This window comes from Oncorhynchus nerka, linkage group LG9b (genome assembly GCF_034236695.1).
Source record: "Oncorhynchus nerka isolate Pitt River linkage group LG9b, Oner_Uvic_2.0, whole genome shotgun sequence".
In the NCBI taxonomy this organism is placed as follows: domain Eukaryota; kingdom Metazoa; phylum Chordata; class Actinopteri; order Salmoniformes; family Salmonidae; genus Oncorhynchus; species Oncorhynchus nerka.
The window spans coordinates 49,198,938-49,226,162 of NC_088424.1; the positions used below are offsets into that span (position 1 = coordinate 49,198,938).

General features: G+C 47.3%; 1 protein-coding gene across 1 annotated transcript in view; it reads left to right on the plus strand.

Moving 5' to 3' along the window:
* Positions 1-7,150: 7,150 nt before the first annotated feature.
* Positions 7,151-27,225, plus strand: part of LOC115127126 (band 4.1-like protein 3) — a 128,367-nt gene continuing 108,292 nt past the window's right edge. The window contains exons 1-2 of the mRNA XM_065013798.1: positions 7,151-7,267; positions 22,158-22,295. Coding sequence (XP_064869870.1) covers positions 7,151-7,267; positions 22,158-22,295 — 255 coding nt within the window. The remainder of the gene's footprint in view (positions 7,268-22,157; positions 22,296-27,225) is intronic.

Sequence of the window (27,225 nt, forward strand, 5' to 3'; positions counted from 1 at the left end):
AGAGACAACGAGAATCACCTGACTCTGATTGAGAACCGCCTCAGGCAGCCATAGCCTATGCTAGACACCCCTACTCAGCCACAATCCCAATGCCTACTAAAACCCCAATACGACAACTCTACCTCAGGCGAGCAATACCTCGAGACTTCTTTAATTGTAGACATCGCGCACCAGCTGTTATTGACAACTCCTCCCCTTCGCCTTACCAGACGTAGCTGCTCTGTCCTGCCGAAGAAATGAAATGAAATCCCACCAGCTCTTTAGTATATGTGTCGTCGTTCAGCCACGTCTCAGTGAAACATAATATATTATAGTTTTTAATGTCCCGTTGGTAGGAAAGTCCAGTTTTTTTCCCCAGCGATATCACGTTGGCAATTTGAACGGATGGTAAAGGCGGATTACTCACTCACCGACAAATTCTAACACCCAGACCTCCGCCCCCCTTGTAATTTCGTATTTTCTTCACGCTGATGACGGGGATAGTGCTCACTCTTACCCCCCCCCATCTACCATAGAGATATTCAAACTGATCTTAGATCAGTTATAGTGCCCACTCTTACCCCCCCCATCTACCGTAGAGATATTCAAACTGATCTTAGATCAGTTATAGTGCCCACTACTCCCAAATTATTACCCTGCTGACCAACTGAACTACCATTGCTTTTCAAACTGATCTTAGATCAGTTATAGTGCCCACTACTCCCAAATTATTACCCTGCTGACCAACTGAACTACCATTGCTTTTCAAACTGATCTTAGATCAGTTATAGTGCCCACTACTCCCAAATTATTACCCTGCTGACCAACTGAACTACCATTGCTTTTCAAACTGATCTTAGATCAGTTATAGTGCCCACTACTCCCAAATTATTACCCTGCTGACCAACTGAACTACCATTGCTTTTCAAACTGATCTTAGATCAGTTATAGTGCCCACTACTCCCAAATTATTACCCTGCTGACCAACTGAACTACCATTGCTTTTCAAACTGATCTTAGATCAGTTATAGTGCTCACTCTTACCCCCCCCCTCCCATCTACCATAGAGATATTCAAACTGATCTTAGATCAGTTATAGTGCCCACTCTTACCCCCCCCCCCCTCCCATCTACCATAGAGATATTCAAACTGATCTTAGATCAGTTATAGTGCCCACTACTCCCAAATTATTACCCTGGCTGTCCATCTATCCCAGAATCCCTAGCTGAGCTGCGTCTCTGACAGTCTAAGTCTGCTGCTGAAGAGAGACACTGAAGCTGTAGTAGGATCACAATCAAGAAGAAGCAACCGCAACTAAACTACAACCACGGATATTTTGCTCACGCAGTACCGGACGGACAGAGAAGGCACTACACCGGTAAATGACATTACTATACATTTGACCGGATACTTTTTTCTACTCTGTTGATGTCAAACCGATTGGAAGGAATATTGTCTGGTATGTTGTGAATATTTGTGTTGGTCCTTTTTTTTTGCATGTCAAGAATACGAAGGTTTCCTGACCACATCACCCGAAGTCAGAATGACAGCAAACTGGCGTGAAAATGGTTTTCTGTTTTTGTAAAACTAGTCATGCGGCATAGCCAAAACGACATGGTAGATGTTTATTACGTGTTTGGTATAACCTTTCTGGCGCACTATATTGTAACTTAGCAGTGTGCGCAACATTGTAAGGGTTGCTTCGCTAATTGATCTCGTATCTCTGTAGAATTTCATTTCCGACATTGTTATGCTTCTTCGGTGTATTTTGACTTTGCGAAAAGCACTTGTCAAACCGTTAAGCCTGATACTTCATCAAATCATCTTCCCGAAAAAGAGAGGGGTAGTATATTGTTTTGGGGCAAGGTTATTCGTCATTGATGTCAACTACATATTATGTCGAATAAACTACTGCCATAGAGATCCTATTAAATTACTAGAGCGGTTATGTCGGTAACCAGTTTATAATAGCAATACGGCACCTCAGGGGTTTGTGGTATATGGCCAATATATAAGTCCTATATCCAGGCACTCCGCATTGCGTCGTGCGTAAGAACAGCCCATAGCTGTGCTATATTGACCATATACCCCCCCTCGGACCTTATTGCTTAATTATTCCATGTGGTTGGAAAGACAACAGATACATATGTATCAGATGACTGAAGTGAACAACAAACCCTACTCTGATGTAGCATCTACACAGGACTATCTCTCTGGTACAGCAAGGTAGTCAGAGACATTACATATACAATACCGTTCAAAAGTTTGGGGTCACTTAGTTTGCGGTTCTTGTTTTTGAAAGAAAAGCAAATTTCTTGTCCATTAAAATAACATCAAATTGATCAGAAATACAGTGGAGACATTATTAATGTTGTAAAATACTATTGTAGCTGGAAACGGCTGATTTTTTTGATTGAATATCAACATTAGCATACAGAGGCCCCATTATCAGCAATCATCACTCCTGTGTTCCAATGGCACTTTGTGTTAGCTAATCCAGTTTTAAAAGGCTAATTGATCATTAGAAGACCCTTTTGCAATTATGTTAGCACAACTGAAAACTGTTGCCCTGATTACAGAAGTAATAAAACTGTCCTTCTTTAGACTAGTTGAGTATCTGGAGCATCAACATTTGTGGGTTCGATTACAGGCTCAAAATGGCCAGTAAACAAATACTTTCTTCTGAAACTCGTCAGTCTATTCTTGTTCTGAGAAATGAAGGCTATTCCATGCGGATTTCTAGGCAGAGTTGCAAAGAAAAAGCCATTTCTCAGACTGGCCAATAAAAAGAAAAGATTAAGAGGGGCAAATGAACACAGACACTGGACAGAGGAACTCTGCCTCGAAGGCCAGCATCCCGGAGTCGCCTCTTCACTGTTGACGTTGAGACTGGACAGAGGAACTCTGCCTCGAAGGCCAGCATCCCAGAGTCGCCTCTTCACTGTTGACGTTGAGACTGGACAGAGGAACTCTGCCTAGAAGGCCAGCATCCCAGAGTCGCCTCTTCACTGTTGACGTTGAGACTGGACAGAGGAACTCTGCCTAGAAGGCCAGCATCCCAGAGTCTCCTCTTCACTGTTGACGTTGAGACTGGACAGAGGAACTCTGCCTAGAAGGTCAGCATCCCGGAGTCGCCTCTTCACTGTTGACGTTGAGACTGGACAGAGGAACTCTGCCTAGAAGGCCAGCATCCCGGAGTCGCCTCTTCACTGTTGACATTGAGACTGGACAGAGGAACTCTGCATAGAAGGCCAGCATCCCGGAGTCGCCTCTTCACTGTTGACGTTGAGACTGGACAGAGGAACTCTGCATAGAAGGCCAGCATCCCGGAGTCTCCTCTTCGCTGTTGACGTTGAGACTGGACAGAGGAACTCCAGCATCCCGGAGTCGCCTCTTCACTGTTGACGTTGAGACTGGACAGAGGAACTCTGCGTAGAAGGCCAGCATCCCGGAGTCGCCTCTTCACTGTTGACGTTGAGACTGGACAGAGGAACTCTGCGTAGAAGGCCAGCATCCCGGAGTCGCCTCTTCACTGTTGACGTTGAGACTGGACAGAGGAACTCTGCCTAGAAGGCCAGCATCCCGGAGTCTCCTCTTCACTGTTGACGTTGAGACTGGACAGAGGAACTCTGCCTAGAAGGCCAGCATCCCGGAGTCTCCTCTTCACTGTTGACATTGAGACTGGACAGAGGAACTCTGCGTAGAAGGCCAGCATCCCGGAGTCTCCTCTTCACTGTTGACGTTGAGACAGGTGGAGCGCTGCTGCTGTATGTGCATTTTATTCGTTGCTTATGACCTTATACAGTTGGTTGAGTGCGGTCTTAGCGCCCAGCATCTGTCTGTGGTGGTAAATAGATGGCTACGAAGAATATAGATGAAAACTCTCTTGGTAGATAGTGTGTTCTACAGCTTATCATGAGGTACTCTACCTCAGGCGAGCAATACCTCGAGACTTCTTTAATTGTAGACATCGCGCACCAGCTGTTATTGACAACTCCTCCCCTTCGCCTTACCAGACGTAGCTGCTCTGTCCTGCCGAAGAAATGAAATGAAATCCCACCAGCTCTTTAGTATATGTGTCGTCGTTCAGCCACGTCTCAGTGAAACATAATATATTATAGTTTTTAATGTCCCGTTGGTAGGAAAGTCCAGTTTTTTTCCCCAGCGATATCACGTTGGCAATTTGAACGGATGGTAAAGGCGGATTACTCACTCACCGACAAATTCTAACACCCAGACCTCCGCCCCCCTTGTAATTTCGTATTTTCTTCACGCTGATGACGGGGATTTGGGCCTTGTATATCCTTTGCTTCGGACTCATTAAAGAAAATATCTTTGTTCAGTTTGAGGTGAGTAATCGCTGTTCTGATGTCCAGAAGCTATTTTCGGTCATAAACGACAGGTAGCAACAACATTATATACAAAGTTATAAACAATGTGGAGAAAAAAAACGAACAAAATAGTAGAGTTGTAAAACGGCACCATTATTTGGTTTAAACCGTTTAACTTAAAAATGTAAATATGCTATTTATTTATTTATGCAATTCATCCTTTACAATTGTTCATGCACAGGTGCTTTTGTTTCGGAATACAGCCAATCATTTCACCTGTGACCTGATTGGTTATATTATTATCTTTTTGGATTCTACTTTGTCAAAGGAAGCTTTAATTGGACTTTATTAATTACTAATAACTTAATTACTCTATTACTAACCGAATCTACAAATAAAGTTGATCAAATGGATTCAACTGTAATGTTTGTATTGTAAGGGAAACTAAATAAGGCTCTAGGTCTATATTACTTCTAAGACTGTGTAGGATTATACAAAAACATATCCGTGACTCTATCTAAACACATTTGTCACGCCTTGGTCATAGTGTTTTGTGTTTTCGTTATATATTTGGTCAGGCCAGGGTGTGACATGGGTTTATGTGTAGTGTTTCGTATTGGGGTTTTATAGGATTTGGGATTGCGTATGATTAGGGGTGTGTCTAGTTAGGCTTGGCTGCCTGAGGCGGTTCTCAATCAGAGTCAGGTGATTCTCGTTTTCTCTGATGGGGAACCGTATTTAGGTAGCCTGGGTTTCACTGTGTATTTCGTGGGTGATTGTTCCTGTCTCTGTGTAGTGTTCACCAGATAGGCTGTAATAGGTTTCACGTTCCGTTTGTTGTTTTTTGTATTTATGAGTTATTTCATGTATCGTTCCGTTTTCCTTCATTAAAGATCATGAGTAACAACCACGCTGCATTTCGGTCCGACTCTCTTTCCACAAACGAAGAACGACGTTACAACATTGTTATTATTTATTTATTTATTTATATATTTTCACAAATATTTATTTTAAATCTAGTAATCCATCTGTACTCTATTAAATCTAGTATTCCATCTGTACTCTATTAAATGTCAAAATTGGGATTCTTGAGGTCAATTTGCAGTGTACTATTATATATTATTTATAACTACAGTGCATTTGGAAAGTATTCAAACCCCTTGACTTTTGTTACGTTACGGCCTTTAAAAATGTTGTTCATTTTCTTGTCGTCTATATACACACAATACCCCACAATGACAAAGCAAAAACTGGTTTTTAGAAATGGTTGCATATTTACTAGAAATAAAAAACTATATATATATATATAACATTTACATAAGTATTCAGACCCTTTACTCAGTACTTTGTTTAAGCACCTTTGTCAGCGATTTGTCAGCGATTACAGCCTCGAGTCTTCTTGGATATGACGCTACAAGCTTGGCACACCTGTATTTGGGGAGTTTCTCTCATTCTTCTCTGTAGATCCTCTCAAGCTCTGTCAGGTTGGATGGGGAGCATCGCTGCACAGCTATTTTCAGGTCTCTCCAGAGATGTTCAATTGGGTTCAAGTCCGGGCACGGGCTAGGTCACTCAAGGACATTCAGAGATTTGTCTCAAAGCCACTCCTGTGTTGTCTTTGCTGTGTGCTTAGGGTCGTTGTCCTGTTGGAAGGTGAACCTTCGCCCTCAGTCTGAGGTCCTGAGTGCTCTGGAGCAGGTTTTCAGCAAGGATCTCTCTGTATTTTGCTCCATTCATCTTTACATCGATCCTGACTAGTCTCCCAGTCCCTGCCGCTGAAACGCATCCCCACAGCATGATGCTGCCACCACCATGCTTCACCGTAGGGATGGTGCCAGGTTTCCTCCAAAGAGTTCAATTTTGGTTTCATCAGACCAGAGAATCTTGTTTCTCGTGGTCTGAGAGTCCTTTAAGTGCCTTTTGGCTAACTCCAAGCAGGCGGTCATGTGCCTTTTACTGAGGAGTGGCTTCCATCTTGCCACTCTACCATAAAGGCCTGATTGGTGGAGTGCTGCAGAGATGGTTGTCCTTCTGGAAGGTTCTCTCATCTCCGCAGAGGAACTCTTGAGCTCTGTCAGAGTGACCATCGGGTTCTTGGTCACCTCCCTGACCAAAGCCCTTCTCCCCCAATTGCTCAGTTTGTCCGGACGGCCAGCTCTAGGAAGAGTCTTGGTGGTTCCAAACTTCTTCCATTTAAGAATGATGGAGGCCACTGTGTTCTTGGGGACCTTCAATGCTGCAGACATTTTTTGATACCCTTCCTCAGATCTGTGCCTCGACACAATCCTGTCTCGGAGCTCTAAGGACAATTCCTTCGACCTCATGGCTTGTTTTTGCTCTGACATGTACTGTCAACTGTGGGATCTTACATAGCCAGGTGTGTGTCTTTCCAAATCAGGTCAATTGAATTTACCACAGGTGGACTCCAATCAAGTAGAAAAAACATCAAGGAAACTTAATTTTAATTTTATAGTATTACTGTCTTATTATCTATTTGTCAGCTTTGTTACTTTATTTGTTGTGAAAGGGTTCGTAACTAAGCATTTCACGGTTAAGTCTATACTTGTTGTATTCAGGTGCATGCGACAAATAACATTTGGTTTGATTTAGTAGTCAGTGATAATGGCTCTGAGCTGCCACTGGTTTAGGAATGGTGGGTGGCTCTGTAAATCCCCTCCTCACACACAAACAATCTCTCTCTCTCTATATCGCTCTCTCTCTCTCTCTCCCTTCTCTCTCTCTCTCTCTCTCTCTCTCTCTCTATCGCTCTCTCTCTCTCTTTCGCTCTCTCTCTATCGCTCTCTCGCTATCACTCTCTCTCTTTTCCAGTGTGATTGGCCATGATGACTGAATCAGGAGCGGACTCTGAGCCCAAGCAGCAGAAGGAGAAAGGAGGGAAGGCAGTTGAACACTTCCCAGCTGCCACTGCACACAGTACACCAGCCAGAAATAACCAGGTGAGCCTTCCACGTGCTGTATTCAGCTACAGTACAGTTTGACTTGTGCCCAATGGGGGAGCTCGGAATTTCTGGGTTGACAACTTTTCAGCCATAATATGGTTCCTACTTTAAAACTTGCATGCTTACACCGCGGGACTTAGAGGTACCCTGCACCACTGCTTCATTGCTTCAGACCGCCACAAGGGGGAGTTAGAGCATTATGCATTTGGGCCCCAAGGTTTTTATATGACCAATCATATCGAGTGATTCCAATGACAAATTTGAAACTGTCCCTGGTGACTTTAGCAAATATGGCTGACAAAACATTACGAGGAAGCAAATGTAGTTATAACGTCATAATGAGTCAAGCAAAAGAAATGTACAATTGAGAGGAATATTTTAGTTAATGTGGAGACAAATGATTGTGCATATTTGTTTGTAATGTAGTTCATTTACAAAAATCACGATTTAGCAGGTTTTTCCCTTTTTTGCCATATCCAATAACCCTAATTCATTATAGCAAGCAGGGAGCAGAACCCTCAACCCCGAAGTCCAGCACGCTAACGGCCATATCCAATACCAGGTGTATCAAACTAATTAATTATAGCAAGCAGGGAGCAGGTTTAGAACCCTCAACATTGCCCTGAAGTCCAGCACGCTATCGACTGTGCCCAAATGTATTTATTGGGGTTGAATTAATTGTGGCTAAAAACACTTTATCAATTGGAATCTTTAACGTGAAAGGGGGAAAGGTATTATTAGTTTTTCACAGGAGTAGCAGGATGTGAATTCTGCAAACAATGTTTGATGAGAATGGGCTATTAGCTGAACAATAGACTATTCAACCTTTACTAAAGAATTGTCTAATAGCTGAACTACGGTTGAAGTAGGAAGTTTACATACATCTTAGCCAAATATATAACTCAGTTTTTCACAACTCCTGACATTTACTCCTAATAAAATGTCCCTGTTTTAGGTCAGTTAGGATCACCACTTTATTTTAAGAATGTGAAATGTCAGAATGATAGTAGAGAGGATGATTTATTTCAGCTTTTATTTCTTTCATCACATTCCCAGTGGGTCAGAAGTTTTCCATACACTCAATTAGTATTTGGTAGCATTGCCTTTAAATTGTTTAAATTGTTTAACTTGGGTCAAACGTTTTTGGTAGACTTCCACAAGCTTCCCACAATAAGTTGGGTGAATTTTGGCCCATTCCTCCTGACAGAGTTGATGTAACTGAGTCAGGTTTATAGGCCTCCTTGCTCCCACACAATTTTTCAGTTCTGCTGACAAATTTTCTATAGGATTGAGGTCAGGGCTTTGTGATGGCCACTCCAATACCTTGACTTTGTTGTTCTTAAGCCATTTTGGAAGTAATGCTTGGGGTCATTGTCCATTTGGAAGACCCATTTGCGACCAAGCTTTAACTTCCTGACTGATGTCCTCAGATGTTGCTTCAATTTTCCTGCCTCATTATGCCATCTATTGTTTGAAGTGCACCAGTCCCTCCTGCAGCAAAGCACCCCCACAACATGATGCTGCCACCCCCATGCTTCACGGTTGGGATGGTGTGCTTCGGCTTGCAAGCCTCCCCCTTTTCCTCCAAACATTACAATGGTCATTATGGCCAACAGTTCTATATTTGTTTCATAAGGCCAGAGGACATTTCTCCAAAAAGTACGATCTTTGTCCCCATGTGCAGTTACAAACCGTAGTCTGGCTTTTTTTATGGCGGTTTTCCTTGCTGAGCGGCCTTTCAGGTTATGTCGATATAGGACTCGTTTTACTGTGGATATAGATACTTTTGTACCTGTTTCCTCCAGCATCTTCACATGGTCCTTTGCTGTTGTTCTGGAATTGATTTGCACTTTTCGCACCAAAGTACATTCATCTCTAGGAGACAGAACGCGTCTCCTTCCTGAGCGGTATGATGGCTGCGTGGTGTTTATACTTGCATACTATTGTTTGTACAGATGACCATGGTACCTTCAGGCGTTTGGAAATTGCTCCCACAGGATGAGCCAGACTTGTGGAGGTCTACAATTTTTTTGTTGTGTTCTTGGCAGATTTCTTTTTCCCATGATGTCAAGCAAAGAGGCACTGAGTTTGAAGGCCGGCCTTGAAATACATCCACAGCTACACCTCCAATTGACTCAACTGATGTCAATTAGCCTATCAGAAGCTTCTAAAGCTTCTAAAGCTATGACATCATTTTCTGTAATTTTCCAAGCTGTTTAAAGGCACAGTCAACTTAGTGTATGTAAACTTCTGACCCACTGGAATTGTGATACAGTGAATTATAAGTGAAATAATCTGTCTGTGAACAATTGTTGGAAAAATTAGATGTCCTAACCAACTTGCCAAAACTATAGTTTGTTAACAAGAAATTTGTGGAGTGGTTGAAAAAATGAGTTTTAATGACTCCAATCTAAGTGTATGTAATCGTTTTGAGAACGACACAAATATAAGCAGCTTGTATGATGGCAATTCAGCTTGTATGATGGCAATTTGCATATACTCCAGAATGTTATGAAGAGTGATCAGATGAATTGCAATTAATTGCAAAGTCCCTCTTTGCCATGCAAATGAACTGAATCCCCTAAAAAAATATTTCCACTGCATTTCAGCCCTGCCACTAAAGGACCAAAGGACCAGCTGACATCATGTCAGTGCTTCTCTCGTTAACACAGGTGTGAGTGTTGACGAGGAGAAGGCTGGAGATCACTCTGTCATGCTGATTGAGTTCGAATAACAGACTAACAGACTGGAAGCTTCAAAAGGAGGGTGGTTCCTGGAATCATTGTTCTTCCTCTGTCAACCATGGTTACCTGCAAGGAAACACGTACCGTCATCATTGCTTTGCACAAAAAGGGCTTCACAGGCAAGGATATTGCTGCCAGTAAGAATGCACTGAAATCAACCATTTATCGGAGCATCAAGAACTTCAAGGAGAGCGGTTCAATTGTTGTGAAGAAGGCTTCAGGGCGCCCAAGAAAGTCCAGCAAGTGCCAGGACCGTCTCCTAAAGTTGATTCAGCTGCAGGATCCGGGCATCACTAGTACAGAGCTTGCTCAGGAATGGCAGCAGGCAGGTGTGAGTGCATCTGCACACACAGGGAGGCAAAGACTTTTGGAGGATGGCCTGATGTCAAGAAGGGCAGCAAATAAGCCACTTCTCTCCAGGAAAAACATCAGGGACACACTGATATTCTGCAAAAGGTACAGGGATTGGACTGCTGAGGACTGGGATGAAGTCATTTTCTCTGATGAATCCACTTTCCGATTGTTTGGGGCATCCGGAAAAAAGCTTGTCTGGAGAAGACATGGTGAGCGCTACCATCAGTCCTGTGTCATGCCTACAGTAAAGCATCCTGAGACCATTCATGTGTGGGGTTGCTTCTCAACCAAGGGAGTTGACTCACAATTCTTCCTAAGAACACAGCGATTAATAAAAAATGGTACCAACAAACATTCTCTGAGATCAACTTCTCCCAACCATCCAGGAACTCCAAGCATTGATTATGCAAGAACGGGCTGCCATCAGTCAGGATGTGGCCCAGAAGTTAATTGACAGGATGCCAGGGCGGATTGCAGAGGACTTGAAAATGAAGGGTCAACACTGCAAATATTGACTCTTTGCATCAACTTCATGTAATTGTCAATAAAAGCCTTTGACACTTATGAGATGCTTGTAATTATACTTCAGTATCCATAGTAACATTGACAAAAAATATCTAAAGACACTGAAGCAGCAAACTTTGTGGATATTAATATTTGTCATTCTCAAAACTTTTGGCCACGACTGTACACACTTTATTGAATATTTATGAAATGCATATTGTTATATTTGGTAATGCCAATACAGGACACTATCAAATGCTCCTCAAGGATGCCCTCTGGTGGTCAAACTAGCAATAACTTGCAGTAACAGAAGAAATGGCAGAGAATTAAATGACGAGACACAGAATGCTGCAGTAGCACTCAGGGTGTGCTGCAGCATGACTCAACTTTTAAAGGAGGAACCACTGTACATTATAATGGTTTGAGAACGGAGTCACTTTGGGCTGGCAGACTACAGATGGTCTGTTTCTCTGTGGTGTGTGAGTTTGGGCTGGCAGACTGCAGATGGTCTGTTTCTCTGTGGTGTGTGAGTTTGGTCTGTTTCTCTGTGGTGTGTGAGTTTGGTCTGTTTCTCTGTGGTGTGTGAGTTTGGGCTGGCAGACTGCAGATGGTCTGTTTCTCTGTGGTGTGTGAGTTTGGGCTGGCAGACTACAGATGGTCTGTTTCTCTGTGGTGTGTGAGTTTGGGCTGGCAGTCTGCAGATTGTCTGTTTCTCTGTGGTGTGTGAGTTTGGTCTGTTTCTCTGTGGTGTGTGAGTTTGGTCTGTTTCTCTGTGGTGTGTGAGTTTGGGCTGGCAGACTGCAGATGGTCTGTTTCTCTGTGGTGTGTGAGTTTGGGCTGTTTCTCTGTGGTGTGTGAGTTTGGGCTGTTTCTCTGTGGTGTGTGTGTTTGGGCTGTTTCTCTGTGGTGTGTGAGTTTGGGCTGGCAGACTACACATGGTCTGTTTCTCTGTGGTGTGTGAGTTTGGGCTGGCAGACTGCAGATGGCCTGTTTCTCTGTGGTGTGTGAGTTTGGTCTGTTTCTCTGTGGTGTGTGAGTTTGGGCTGTTTCTCTGTGGTGTGTGTGTTTGGGCTGTTTCTCTGTGGTGTGTGAGTTTGGGCTGGCAGACTACAGATAACATTTTTCTCTGTGGTGTGTGAGTTTGGGCTGGCAGACTACAGATACCATTTTTCTCTGTGGTGTGTGAGTTTGGGCTGGCAGACTACAAATGGTCTGTTTCTCTGTGGTGTGTGAGTTTGGGCTGGCAGACTACAGATACCATTTTTCTCTGTGGTGTGTGAGTTTGGGCTGGCAGACTACAAATGGTCTGTTTCTCTGTGGTGTGTGAGTTTGGGCTGGCAGACTACAGATACCATTTTTCTCTGTGGTGTGTGAGTTTGGGCTGGCAGACTACAAATGGTCTGTTTCTCTGTCGTGTGTGAGTTTGGGCTGGCAGACTGCAGATGGTCTGTTTCTCTGTGGTGTGTGAGTTTGGTCTGTTTCTCTGTGGTGTGTGAGTTTGGGCTGGCAGACTGCAGATGGTCTGTTTCTCTGTGGTGTGTGAGTTTGGGCTGGCAGACTGCAGATGGTCTGTTTCTCTGTGGTGTGTGAGTTTGGTCTGTTTCTCTGTGGTGTGTGAGTTTGGGCTGGCAGACTGCAGATGGTCTGTTTCTCTGTGGTGTGTGAGTTTGGGCTGGCAGACTGCAGATGGTCTGTTTCTCTGTGGTGTGTGAGTTAGGTCTGTTTCTCTGTGGTGTGTGAGTTTGGGCTGGCAGATTGCAGATGGTCTGTTTCTCTGTGGTGTGTGAGTTTGGGCTGGCAGACTACAGATGGTCTGTTTCTCTGTGGTGTGTGAGTTTGGGCTGGCAGACTGCAGATGGTCTGTTTCTCTGTGGTGTGTGAGTTTGGGCTGGCAGATTGCAGATGGTCTGTTTCTCTGTGGTGTGTGAGTTTGGGCTGGCAGACTACAGATGGTCTGTTTCTCTGTGGTGTGTGAGTTTGGGCTGGCAGACTGCAGATGGTCTGTTTCTCTGTGGTGTGTGAGTTTGGGCTGGCAGATTGCAGATTGCCTGTTTCTCTAGAAGCTAAAGCTAAAATGTTATCTTCAGTACGTGCTTGTCAACAGAGGTCGCCTTGAGCCAGATGCACTCATCTGTAGGCTAAATCCTCCTCAGCTTCCAAGACAGGCAACAGTAGTGTAGACCGGTGGTTCTCAAACCTCTTGTCGGGGACCAACAGCCGTTCCACCCCCAACATGGGTAACATGGGGTTTTGGTAACATGGTGTTTCGGTTCATTTAAGAAACTAGCTCAATTAGGTCTGTTTTGCATTCTATTCCGGAGCCTCCACACCTGATTCAACTAATCATCAAGCCCTTGAGGTGTGATAGTTCAGCGCTGGCACACAATTGTGAAATGTCTGGGGTTTGAAAAACAAATGCTATAGAAAGAGGAGAGACTCAGGTCCAGCACTAAGGGTATGTCTTTAAGGGCACCCTATTCCCTACATAGTGCACTACTTTAGACCAGAGTCCTATGGAAACCTATTCCCTACATAGTGCACTACTTTAGACCAGAGTCCTATGGAACCCTATTCCCTATATAGTGCACTACTTTAGACCAGAGCCCTATGGAACCCTATTCCCTATATAGTGCACTACTTTAGACTAGAGTCCTATGGAACCCTATTCCCTACATAGTGCACTACTTTAGACCAGAGTCCTATGGAACCCTATTCCCTATATAGTGCACTACTTTAGACCAGAGCCCTATAGAACCCTCTTCCCTATATAGTGCACTACTTTTTGACCAGAGTCCTATGGGGCCCTATTCCCTATATAGTGCACTACTTTTTGACCAGAGTCCTATGGGGCCCTATTCCCTATATAGTGCACTACTTTTTGACCAGAGTCCTATGGGGCCCTATTCCCTATATAGTGCACTACTTTTTGAGCAGAGTCCTATGGGGCCCTATTCCCTATATAGTGCACTACTTTTTGAGCAGAGTCCTATGGGGCCCTATTCCCTATATAGTGCACTACTTTTTGAGCAGAGTCCTATGGGGCTCTGTAGTGCAGGGAATATGGTTCCTTTTGGGACATGACCTAAGTCATAGGAGGGGAATTTTCTCCAGGACTCTCAGGTCAGGAGAATAAAGAGGTCAGGGCTGATCTAAGCTCAGTTTTGTGTTTCTGAGCCTAATTGTTAAGGTTGTGATTTTGAGAGAGGAAACTGATCCTAGGTCTGTGCTCTAAAGGGGCATCTTCTCACATGAGGTAGTTTAGTTTAACTATCCCTGCATGTAGCCACTCTGACTGATTCTCACATACAGACGTGCGAGTAAACTGATCCTAGGTCTGTGCTCTCTACTCTTGTGTAGAAGTCTGAATCCTTTCAGCTTAACTAAAAAAAACATGGCAATTCTGAATTAATTCCAGAGTTGTTGGGTAGCAAGCTGCTCACTGTGGAATCTGTCTCTGTAGAGTCCTAAACCTTTTCGGGTTTAGAGAGGAGAAGAGAGGAGAGGAGAGAGGAGGAGAGGAGGAGAAGAGACAGAGAGGAGGAGAGACAGAGAGAGGAGAGACAGAGAGGAGGAGAAGAGACAGAGAGGAGAGACAGAGAGGAGGAGAGACAGAGAGGAGGAGAGACAGAGAGGAGGAGAAGAGACAGAGAGGAGGAGAAGAGACAGAGAGGAGGAGAGACAGAGAGGAGGAGAGACAGAGAGGAGGAGAGGAGAGACAGAGAGGAGGAGAGACAGAGAGGAGGAGAGAGACAGAGAGGAGGAGAGGAGAGACAGAGAGGAGGAGAGACAGAGAGGAGAGACAGAGAGGAGGAGAGACAGAGAGGAGGAGAGACAGAGAGGAGGAGAGAGACAGAGAGGAGGAGAGACAGAGAGGAGAGACAGAGAGGAGAGACAGAGACAGAGAGGAGGAGAAGAGACAGAGAGGAGGAGAGAGAGGAGAGAGAGACAGAGAGGAGGAGGGAGAGACAGAGAGGAGGAGAGACAGAGAGGAGGAGAGACAGAGAGGAGGAGGAGAGACAGAGAGGAGGAGAGACAGAGACAGAGAGAGAGGAGGAGAGGAGAGACAGAGAGGAGGAGAGACAGAGAGGAGGAGAAGAGAGCGAGAGAGGGAGAGACAGAGAGGAGAAGAGACAGAGAGGAGAAGAGACAGAGAGGAGGAGAAGAGACAGAGAGGAGGAGAGGAGAGACAGAGAGGAGAAGAGACAGAGAGGAGGAGAAGAGACAGAGAGGGGAAGAGACAGAGAGGAGAAGAGAGAGAGGGAGAAGAGACAGAGGGAGGAGAAGAGACAGAGAGGAGGAGAGGAGAGACAGAGAGGAGAAGAGACAGAGAGGAGGAGAAGAGACAGAGAGGAGAGAAGAGACAGAAGAGACAGGGAGGAGACAGAGGAGGAGAAGAGAGGAGAGACAGAGAGGAGGAGAGAGAGAGGAGAGAGGAGAAGAGACAGAGAGGAGGAGAAGAGACAGAGAGGAGAGAGACAGAGAGGAGGGAGAGACAGAGAGGAGAGAGAGACAGAGACAGGAGGAGAAGAGACAGAGAGGAGGAGAGACAGAGAGGAGAAGAGACAGAGAGGAGGAGAGACAGAGAGGAGGAGAAGAGACAGAGAGGAGGAGAAGAGACAGAGAGGAGGAGAGACAGAGAGGAGAAGAGACAGAGAGGAGAAGAGACAGAGAGGAGGAGAAGAGACAGAGAGGGAAAAGGTGTTATGCTGTGGTCATCGTTATGAGTGAATTTGTGTGGGTGGAGGTACAGCTTTCTCTATGCTCTTCCATCCATGACTAGTATACAGGGAGTAGTCTCTTCTGCAGGGCTTGTACCTTAACCGCAGTGCTGCTCACACACACACACACGCACGCACGCACGCACGCACACACACACACACACACACAGAGACACACACACACACACACACACACACACAGAGACAGACACACAGAGACAGACACACATATAGACAGACACACAGACAGACAGACAGACAGACAGACAGACAGACAGACAGACAGACAGACAGACAGACAGACAGACAGACAGACAGACAGACAGACAGACAGACAGACAGACAGACAGACAGACAGACAGACAGACAGACAGACAGACAGACAGACACACACACACACAGAGAGACACACACAGAGAGACACACACAGAGAGACACACACAGAGAGACACACACAGAGAGACACACACAGAGATACACACACAGAGACAGGGTTGGTAGCTGCAGTACCTCTCTGTTCTCAACATTAGCGTAGCTCCCTTGTCATCTTCTGCCGACATGAATAAGATTAAACCATAACAGGGAAATTGTATGAATATTGAAATATGTTGATTGATTTAAGAGTGGAAATAGAGCATGAAATTGTGATGATTTATGAATCATGTTTAGGTTTTAGGAAGAAGAGTGAGAGGAGGAAAGAGGGAGAGGAGACAAAGAGGGGGAGAATAGACAGAGAGGAGGAGAGACAGGGGGAGAGACAGAGAGGAAGAGAGACAGAGAGGAGGAGAGACAGAGAGGAAGAGAGACAGAGAGGAGGAGAGAGAGAGGAGGAGAGACAGAGAGAGGGAGAGACAGAGAGGAGAAGAGACAGAGAGGAGAAGAGACAGAGAGGAGAGAGACAGAGAGGAGAGAGACAGAGAGGAGAGAGACAGAGAGGAGGAGAGACAGAGAGGGGGAGAGACACAGAGGAGAAGAGACAGAGAGGAGAAGAGACAGAGAGGAGAAGAGACAGAGAGGAGGAGAGACAGAGAGGAGAAGAGACAGAGAGTGGGAGAGACAGAGAGGAGAAGAGACAGAGAGGGAGAGAGACAGAGAGGGAGAGAGACAGAGAGAGGGAGAGACAGCGAGGAGGAGAGACAGAGAGGAGGAGAGACAGAGAGGAGGAGAGACAGAGAGGGGGAGAGGCGGAGAGACAGAGAGAGGGAGAGACAGAGAAGAGAAGAGAAAGAGAGGATGAGAGACAGGGAGGAGGAGAGACATAGAGGAGGAGAGACAGAGAGAGGGAGAGGGAGAGACAGAGAGGAGAGAGACAGAGAGGGGGAGAGACAGAGAGGCGGAGAGAGAGAGGGGGAGAGACCAAGAGGAGGAGAGACAGAGAGGAGGAGAGACAGAGAGGAGGAGTACACAGAGTTGTACGAGACCTTCAGTTTCTTGACAACTTCTCTCATGGAATAGCCTTCATTTCTCAGAACAAGACGAGTTTCAGAAGGTTTCTGGCCATTTTGAGTCTGTAATCAAACCCACAAATGCTGATGCTCCAGATACTCAATTAGTCTAAAGAAGGACAGTTTTATTGCTTCTTTAATCAGAACAACAGTTTTCAGCTGTACAATTTGATTTGATTTGACACACATACACACACACACACTCACAGACGTACCGACACACACACACACACTTTAGTTCTGGCACAGTCATGTCTGTAAGTCACTCAAATGACCTGTGTCATCTGTAGGTCACATTTCTATTGAGCTGAGGAAGGATGGAAGAAGGATGGAGGAAGGATGGAGGAAGGATAGAGGAAGGATGGAAGAAGGATGGAGGAAGGATGGAAGAAGGATGGAAGAAGGATGGAGGAAGGATGGAGGAAGCATGGAAGAAGGAAGGATGGAGGAAGGATGGAAGAAGGAAGGATGGAGGAAGGATGGAAGATGGATGGAGGAAGGATGGAGGAAGGATGGAGGAAGGATGGAAGAAGGATGGAGGAAGGATGGAGGAAGGATGGAAGAAGGAAGGATGGAGGAAGGATGGAAGAAGGATGGAGGAAGGATGGAGGAAGGATGGAAGAAGGATGGAGGAAGGATGGAAGAAGGATGGAGGAAGGATGGAAGAAGGATGGAGGAAGGATGGAAGGAGGAAGGATGGAAGAAGGATGGAGGAAGGATGGAGGAAGGATGGAAAAAGGATGGAGGAAGGATGTAGGAAGGATGGAGGAAGGATGGAGGAAGGATGGAAGAAGGATGGAGGAAGGATGGAAGAAGGATGGAGGATGGATGGAGGAAGGATGGAAGAAGGATGGAGGAAGGATGGAGGAAGGATGGAGGAAGGATGGAAGAAGGATGGAAGAAGGATGGAGGAAGGATGGAGGAAGGATGGAAGAAGGATGGAGGAAGGATGGAAGAAGGATGGAGGAAGGATGGAGGAAGGATGGAAGAAGGATGGAGGAAGGATGGAGGAAGGATGGAAGAAGGAAGGATGGAGGAAGGATGGAAGAAGGATGGAGGAAGGATGGAAGAAGGATGGAGGAAGGATGGAAGAAGGAAGGATGGAAGAAGGATGGAGGAAGGATGGAGGAAGGATGGAGGAAGGATGGAAGAAGGATGGAGGAAGGATGGAGGAAGGATGGAAGAAGGATGGAGGAAGGATGGAAGAAGGATGGAGGAAGGATGGAAGAAGGATGGAGGAAGGATGGAAGAAGGATGGAGGAAGGATGGAGGAAGGATGGAAGAAGGATGGAAGAAGGATGGAGGAAGGAAGGAGGAAGGATGGAAGAAGGATGGAAGAAGGATGGAGGAAGGATGGAAGAAGGATGGAGGAAGGATGGAAGAAGGATGGAAGAAGGATGGAGGAAGGAGTTAAATGTTTTTTTTTAACATTGAGATTCCCTCACAGCATTTCAAAAGTGAGGAAAGCCAAAAATGTCTTGCAGGCCAAAGTACCTTCTTTTTTTAGTCTCACAAAGCCACCCAGAAGTCAAAGTACTTTGTTGTCAGTGAGGTGGAACATTGGATTTTCTTCTGGGGACAAAATGGCGGAACAGCTTTAACAGTACAACATGCCTGGCCTTTGAGTCTATAAGTCCCCGCTAGAAAACGTTGTCTCCTTTAACATCAGATGAATATCAACCTGCAAGGTGCGTAAACATAAGCACCAAAGCTTGATAAATAGTTCGTAGTCCTGTAACAGCTTTGTTATAAAGTCAAACGTCAAATTATTAACAATGATGCTAAATAAGCATAACACAAACTCATACATTTTCTAAATCAACCTCTTCACCCTCCTTATCATTCAGTTAGGCCTCTTCACCCTCCTTATCATTCAGTTAGGCCTCTTCACCCTCCTTATCATTCAGTTAGGCCTCTTCACCCTCCTTATCATTCAGTTAGGCCTCTTCACCCTCCATTCAGTTATCATTTATCATTCAGTTAGTTAGGCCTCTTCACCCTCCTTATCATTCAGTTAGGCCTCTTCACCCTCCTTATCATTCAGTTAGGCCTCTTCACCCTCCTTATCATTCAGTTAGGCCTCTTCACCCTCCTTATCATTCAGTTAGGCCTCTTCACCCTCCTTATCATTCAGTTAGGCCTCTTCACAACTCCTTATCATTCAGTTAGGCCTCTTCACCTTCCTTATCATTCAGTTAGGCCTCTTCACCCTCCTTATCATTCAGTTAGGCCTCTTCACCCTCCTTTATCAAAAATTCAGTTAGGTCCTCTTCACCCTCCTTATCATTCAGTTGGGCAAAACTCTTCACCTTCCTTATCATTCAGTTAGGCCTCTTCACCCTCCTTATCATTCAGTTAGGCCTCTTCACCCTCCTTATCATTCAGTTAGGCCTCTTCACCCTCCTTATCATTCAGTTAGGCCTCTTCACCTTCCTTATCATTCAGTTAGGCCTCTTCACCCTCCTATTCATTCAGTTAGGCCTCTTCACCTTCCTTATCATTCAAGTTAGGATAGACATAGTGCCTCTTCACCTTCATTATCATTCAGTTAGGCCTCTTCACCCTCCTTATCATTCAGTTAGCTTGGCCTCTTCACCTTCCTTATCATTCAGTTAGGCCTCTTCACCCTCCTTATCAGGCTGCCTGCAAGAGTTCAACTTTAGAACCGTCCCCGCTGACCTGTTCAGGTTCAGTTAGGCCTCTTCACCTTCCTTATCATTCAGTTAGGCCTCTTCACCCTCCTTATCATTCAGTTAGTGTCCTCTTCACCTTCCTTATCATTCAGTTAGTGACCTCTTCACCCTCCTTATCATTCAGTTTTCACATTCCTGGGATTTTTATAGCTGACTTCACCCTCCTTATCATTCAGTTACATGATGCCTCTATCACCTGTGTCTCCTTATCATTCAGTTAGGCCTCTTTGCACCCAATATGATTGTATAGTGAAAAAACATCCTTATCATTCAGTTGGAAAGGCCTCTTCACCCTCTTTATCATTCAGTTAGGCCTCTTCACCTTCCTTATCATTCAGTTAGGCCTCTTCACCTTCCTTATCATTCAGTTAGGCCTCTTCACCTTCCTTATCATTCAGTTAGGCCTCTTCACCCTCCTTATCATTCAGTTAGGCCTCTTCACCTTCCTTATCATTCAGTTAGGCCTCTTCACCCTCCTTATCATTCAGTTAGGCCTCTTCACCCTCCTTATCATTCAGTTAGGCCTCTTCACCCTCCTTATCATTCAGTTAGGCCTCTTCACCTTCCTTATCATTCAGTTAGTTTAAATTACATTGTGAAGTAAGGTGCAACAATTATCATTCATTCATTCAGTGAGGAGAGAGAGACGCATTAGAGCCTGTCTGGGTACCAACGTCCTACAGGACATTGTCTTGGGGCCTGGCTGGGTACCAGGGTCCTACAGCACATTGTCTTAGAGCCTGGCTGGGTACCAATGTCCTAAAACACATTGTCTTAGAGCCTGTCTGGGTACCAACGTCCTAAAACACATTGTCTTAGAGCCTGGCTGGGTACCAACATCCTACAGAACATTGTCTTGGGGCCTGGCTGGGTCCCAACGTCCTACAGAACATTGTCTTGGGGCCTGGCTGGGTCCCAACGTCCTACAGAACATTGTCTTGGGGCCTGGCTGGGTACCAACATCCTACAGCACATTGTCTTGGAGCCTGGCTGAGTACCAACGTCCTACAGCACATTGTCTTGGAGCCTGGCTGAGTACCAACGTCCTACAGAACATTGTCTTGGAGCCTGGCTGGGTACCAACATCCTACAGCACATTGTCTTGGAGCCTGGCTGGGTACCAACATCCTACAGCACATTGTCTTGGAGCCTGGCTGGGTACCAACGTCCTACAGCACATTGTCTTGGAGCCTGGCTGAGTACCAACGTCCTACAGAACATTGTCTTGGGGCCTGGCTGGGTACCAACATCCTACAGCACATTGTCTTGGGGCCTGGCTGGGTACCAACATCCTACAGCACATTGTCTTGGAGCCTGGCTGAGTACCAACGTCCTACAGCACATTGTCTTGGGGCCTGGCTGGGTAACAACATCCTACAGCACATTGTCTTGGAGCCTGGCTGGGTACCAACATCCTACAGAACATTGTCTTGGAGCCTGGCTGAGTACCAACGTCCTACAGAACATTGTCTTGGGGCCTGGCTGAGTACCAACGTCCTACAGAACATTGTCTTGGGGCCTGGCTGAGTACCAACGTCCTACAGAACATTGTCTTGGAGCCTGGCTGGATACCAACATCCTACAGAACATTGTCTTGGGGCCTGGCTGAGTACCAACGTCCTACAGAACATTGTCTTGGGGCCTGGCTGGGTACCAACGTCCTACAGAACATTGTCTTGGAGCCTGGCTGGGTACCAACGTCCTACAGAACATTGTCTTGGGGCCTGGCTGAGTACCAACGTCCTACAGAACATTGTCTTGGGGCCTGGCTGGGTACCAACGTCCTACAGAACATTGTCTTGGGGCCTGGCTGAGTACCAACGTCCTACAGAACATTGTCTTGGGGCCTGGCTGAGTACCAACGTCCTACAACACATTGTCTTGGGGCCTGGCTGGGTACCAACATCCTACAGCACATTGTCTTGGAGCCTGGCTGGGTACCAACATCCTACAGCACATTGTCTTGGAGCCTGGCTGGGTACCAACGTCCTACAGCACATTGTCTTGGGGCCTGGCTGAGTACCAACGTCCTACAGAACATTGTCTTGGAGCCTGGCTGAGTACCAACGTCCTACAGAACATTGTCTTGGGGCCTTTTTTAATTTACAGAAATCAAACGTCAGTGACCGTTGGCCTATGTCGGTTCTAGTGTTAAACCTCTCTCTGTGACTCTAGACTCACTGGGATGTAATGGCTTCTCTGTGTAGTCATGACGACGGGACCAATCTTAACTGTATGACCAGTAGCGATGTGATAACCATTGTAGAGAAATCTGTTTGACACCCCTGGTGCATATTTTATAATCGTCTTCTATCATTGAAACACCGTTATTCTGTTTCCCTTCCGTCATGTGACATCCCAACAGCACAACACATACTAAACAAACTCTTACAGAGATAAATGTCTCCCTTCTCTTTTCCCTGCTGTAGTTTGAGGACTTTTCATCTACCAGATCATCGACCAGTCGCCTGTCAATCAAGTCTCCACTGAGGGGGGTCAAGAAGCTGAAGAACATGCAGTGTAAAATCACCCTGCTAGATGGCTCCCACTACACCACGACGGTGGACGTGAGTACAGGGGGAGAGGGAGGGGGAGAGGGGGAGGGAGAGAGGGGAAGGGGGAGGGAGAGAGAGAAATCACCCTGCTAGATGGCTCCCACTACACCACGACGGTGGACGTGAGTACAGGGGGAGAGGGAAAGAGGGAGAGGGGAGGGATAGGGAGAGGGGGAGGGGGAGGGAGAGGGGGAGGGAGGGAGAGGGGGGGAGGGAGGGAGAGGGAGAGAGAGAAATCACCCTGCTAGATGGCTCCAACTACACCACGACGGTGGACGTGAGTACAGGGGGAGAGAGGGAGAGGGGGAGGGGGAGGAGGAGGGGGAGGGAGAGAGGATAGGGAGAGGGGGAGGGGGAGAGAGAGAGGGATAGGGAGAGGGGGGGAGAGAGAAATCACCCTGCTAGATGGCTCCAACTACACCACGACGGTGGACGTGAGTACAGGGGGAGAGGGAGAGAGGGAGAGGGGGAGGGATAGGGAGAGGGGGAGAGAGAAATCACCCTGCTAGATGGCTCCAACTACACCACGACGGTGGACGTGAGTACAGGGGGAGAGAGGGAGAGGGGGAGGGGGAGGAGGAGGGGGAGGGAGGGAGAGGGGGAGGGAGAGAGAGAGGGGGGAGGGAGAGGGAGGGAGAGGGGGAGGGAGAGGGGGAGGGAGGGAGAGAGAGAAATCACCCTGCTAGATGGCTCCCACTACACCACGACGGTGGACGTGAGTACAGGGGAGAGGGGAGGGATAGGGAGAGGGGGAGGGGGAGGGAGAGGGAGGGAGAGGGGGGGAGGGAGAGGGGAGGGAGGGAGAGAGAGAAATCACCCTGCTAGATGGCTCCCACTACACCACGACGGTGGACGTGAGTACAGGGGGAGAGGGAGAGAGAGGGAGGGAGAGGGGGAGGGGGGGGAGGGAGAGGGAGAGGGGGAGGGAGGGAAATCACCCTGCTAGATGGCTCCAACTACACCACGACGGTGGACGTGAGTACAGGGAGGGAGGGAGAGGGGGAGGGAGAGAGAAATCACCCTGCTAGATGGCTCCAACTACACCACGACGGTGGACGTGAGTACAGGGGGAGAGGGAGAGAGGGAGGGATAGGGAGAGGGGGGGGAGGGAGAGGGGAGAGGGGAGGGAGGGAAATCACCCTGCTAGATGGCTCCAACTACACCACGACGGTGGACGTGAGTACAGGGGGAGAGGGGAGGGGAGGAGGAGGGGAGGGAGAGAGGGATAGGGAGAGGGGGAGAGGGATAGGGAGAGGGGGGGAGAGAGAGAAATCACCCTGCTAGATGGCTCCAACTACACCACGACGGTGGACGTGAGTACAGGGGGAGAGGGAGAGAGGGAGGGATAGGGAGAGGGGGAGGGGGAGGGAGGGGGGGAGGGAGAGGGGAGGGAGGGAGGGAGAGAGAGAAATCACCCTGCTAGATGGCTCCAACTACACCACGACGGTGGACGTACAGGGGGAGAGGGAGAGAGAGGGGAGGGGGAGAGAGAGGGGGGGAGGGAGAGAGAAATCACGCTGCTAGATGGCTCCAACTACACCACGACGGTGGACGTGAGTACAGGGGAGGGAGGGAGAGGGGGAGAGGGAGAGAGGGAGGGAGAGAGAGAGAGAGAGAGAGAGAGAAATCACCCTGCTAGATGGCTCCGACTACACCACGACGGTGGACGTGAGTACAGGGGGAGAGAGGGAGAGGGGGAGGGGAGAGAGGGAGGGAGAGAGAAATCACCCTGCTAGATGGCTCCAACTACACCACGTGGGTACAGGGGGGAGGGAGGGAGGGGGAAGAGAGGGGGAGAGCGCATGTTTCCCATGCCAATAAAGCCCATTGAATTGAGAGAGAGAGAGAGAGAGAGAGAGAGGGGGATTTTTTTTATTTTACTAGGCAAGTCAGTTAAGAACAAATTCTTATTTTCGATGACGGCCTAGGAACAGTGAGTTAACAGAACGACAGATTTGTACCTTGTCAGCTCGGGGATTTGAACTTGTAACCTTCCGATTACTAGTCCAATGCTCTAACCACTAGGCTACCCTGCCCCGGAGAGAGAGAGAGAAGAGGGAGAGGAAGAGGGAGGAGAGGAAGGAGGGAGAGAGAGAGAGAGAGCATTGCTTTGGCAATGTTAACACATGTTTCTATTAGAGGAATTTTATTATCAACCAATTCAATTAAAACAGAGGCCAGTCTCAAAATCAAGAGTACTGATCACAATACAATGTGCATTGGTTTATATCACATTTTGTCTTAGCGTTTTGCATGCTGCTCCACCTTCTCTCTGATACAATGGCAATATAGTTCACAAGCCTTCTCACATTGTCTACCACCTGTTAAACAATCTACTACTAGCCCAAGGTCTCTCCCCTCCCTGGGTAGAGACAGGATGTCCTGTAAGGAACACAGTATTCCATCTACTACTAGCCCAAGGTCTCTCCTCTCCCTGGGTAGAGACAGGATGTCCTGTAAGGAACACAGTATTCCATCTACTACTAGCCCAAGGTCTCTCCTCTCCCTGGGTAGAGACAGGATGTCCTGTAAGGAACACAGTATTCCATCTACTACTAGCCCAAGGTCTCTCCCCTCCCCGGGTAGAGACAGGATGTCCTGTAAGGAACACAGTATTCCATCTACTACCAGCCCAAGGTCTCTCCTCTCCCTGTGTAGAGACAGGATGTCCTGTAAGGAACACAGTATTCCATCTACTACAAGCCCTAGGTCTCTCCCCTCCCCGGGTAGAGACAGGATGTCCTGTAAGGAACACAGTATTCCATCTACTACTAGCCCAAGGTCTCTCCCCTCCCCGGGTAGAGACAGGATGTCCTGTAAGGAACACAGTATTCCATCTACTACAAGCCCAAGGTCTCTCCCCTCCCTGTGTAGAGACAGGATGTCCTGTAAGGAACACAGTATTCCATCTACTACAAGCCCAAGGTCTCTCCCCTCCCTGGGTAGAGACAGGATGTCCTGTAAGGAACACAGTATTCCATCTACTACTAGCCCAAGGTCTCTCCTCTCCCTGGGTAGAGACAGGATGTCCTGTAAGGAACACAGTATTCCATCTACTACTAGCCCAAGGTCTCTCCTCTCCCTGGGTAGAGACAGGATGTCCTGTAAGGAACACAGTATTCCATCTACTACCAGCCCTAGGTCTCTCCCCTCCCCGGGTAGAGACAGGATGTCCTGTAAGGAACACAGTATTCCATCTACTACTAGCCCCAGGTCTCTCCCCTCCCCGGGTAGAGACAGAATGTCCTGTAAGGAACACAGTATTCCATCTACTACTAGCCCAAGGTCTCTCCCCTCCCTGGGTAGAGACAGGATGTCCTGTAAGGAACACAGTATTCCATCTACTACTAGCCCAAGGTCTCTCCCCTCCCCGGGTAGAGACAGGATGTCCTGTAAGGAACACAGTATTCCATCTACTACCAGCCCAAGGTCTCTCCTCTCCCTGTGTAGAGACAGGATGTCCTGTAAGGAACACAGTATTCCATCTACTACAAGCCCTAGGTCTCTCCCCTCCCCGGGTAGAGACAGGATGTCCTGTAAGGAACACAGTATTCCATCTACTACTAGCCCAAGGTCTCTCCCCTCCCCGGGTAGAGACAGGATGTCCTGTAAGGAACACAGTATTCCATCTACTACAAGCCCAAGGTCTCTCCCCTCCCTGGGTAGAGACAGGATGTCCTGTAAGGAACACAGTATTCCATCTACTACAAGCCCAAGGTCTCTCCCCTCCCCGGATAGAGACAGGATGTCCTGTAAGGAACACAGTATTCCATCTACTACAAGCCCAAGGTCTCTCCCCTCCCTGTGTAGAGACAGGATGTCCTGTAAGGAACACAGTATTCCATCTACTACTAGCCCAAGGTCTCTCCTCTCCCTGGGTAGAGACAGGATGTCCTGTAAGGAACACAGTATTCCATCTACTACTAGCCCAAGGTCTCTCCTCTCCCTGGGTAGAGACAGGATGTCCTGTAAGGAACACAGTATTCCATCTACTACCAGCCCTAGGTCTCTCCCCTCCCCGGGTAGAGACAGGATGTCCTGTAAGGAACACAGTATTCCATCTACTACTAGCCCCAGGTCTCTCCCCTCCCCGGGTAGAGACAGGATGTCCTGTAAGGAACACAGTATTCCATCTACTACAAGCCCAAGGTCTCTCCCCTCCCTGGGTGGGGACAGAATGTCCTGTAAGGAACACAGTATTCCATCTACTACTAGCCCAAGGTCTCTCCCCTCCCTGGGTAGAGACAGAATGTCCTGTAAGGAACACAGTATTCCATCTACTACTAGCCCAAGGTCTCTCCCCTCCCTGGGTAGAGGAACACAGTATTCCATCTACTACTAGCCCAAGGTCTCTCCCCTCCCTGGGTAGAGACAGAATGTCCAGTAAGGAACACAGTATTCCATCTACTACTAGCCCAAGGTCTCTCCCCTCCCTGTGTATAGACAGGATGTCCTGTAAGGAACACAGTATTCCATCTACTACTAGCCCCAGGTCTCTCCCCTCCCTGGGTAGAGACAGGATGTCCTGTAAGGAACACAGTATTCCATCTACTACTAGCCCAAGGTCTCTCCCCTCCCCGGGTAGAGACAGGATGTCCTGTAAGGAACACAGTATTCCATCTACTACCAGCCCAAGGTCTCTCCCCTCCCTGTGTAGAGACAGGATGTCCTGTAAGGAACACAGTATTCCATCTACTACAAGCCCAAGGTCTCTCCCCTCCCCGGATAGAGACAGGATGTCCTGTAAGGAACACAGTATTCCATCTACTACAAGCCCTAGGTCTCTCCCCTCCCCGGGTAGAGACAGGATGTCCTGTAAGGAACACAGTATTCCATCTACTACCAGCCCAAGGTCTCTCCCCTCCCTGTGTAGAGACAGGATGTCCTGTAAGGAACACAGTATTCCATCTACTACAAGCCCAAGGTCTCTCCCCTCCCTGGG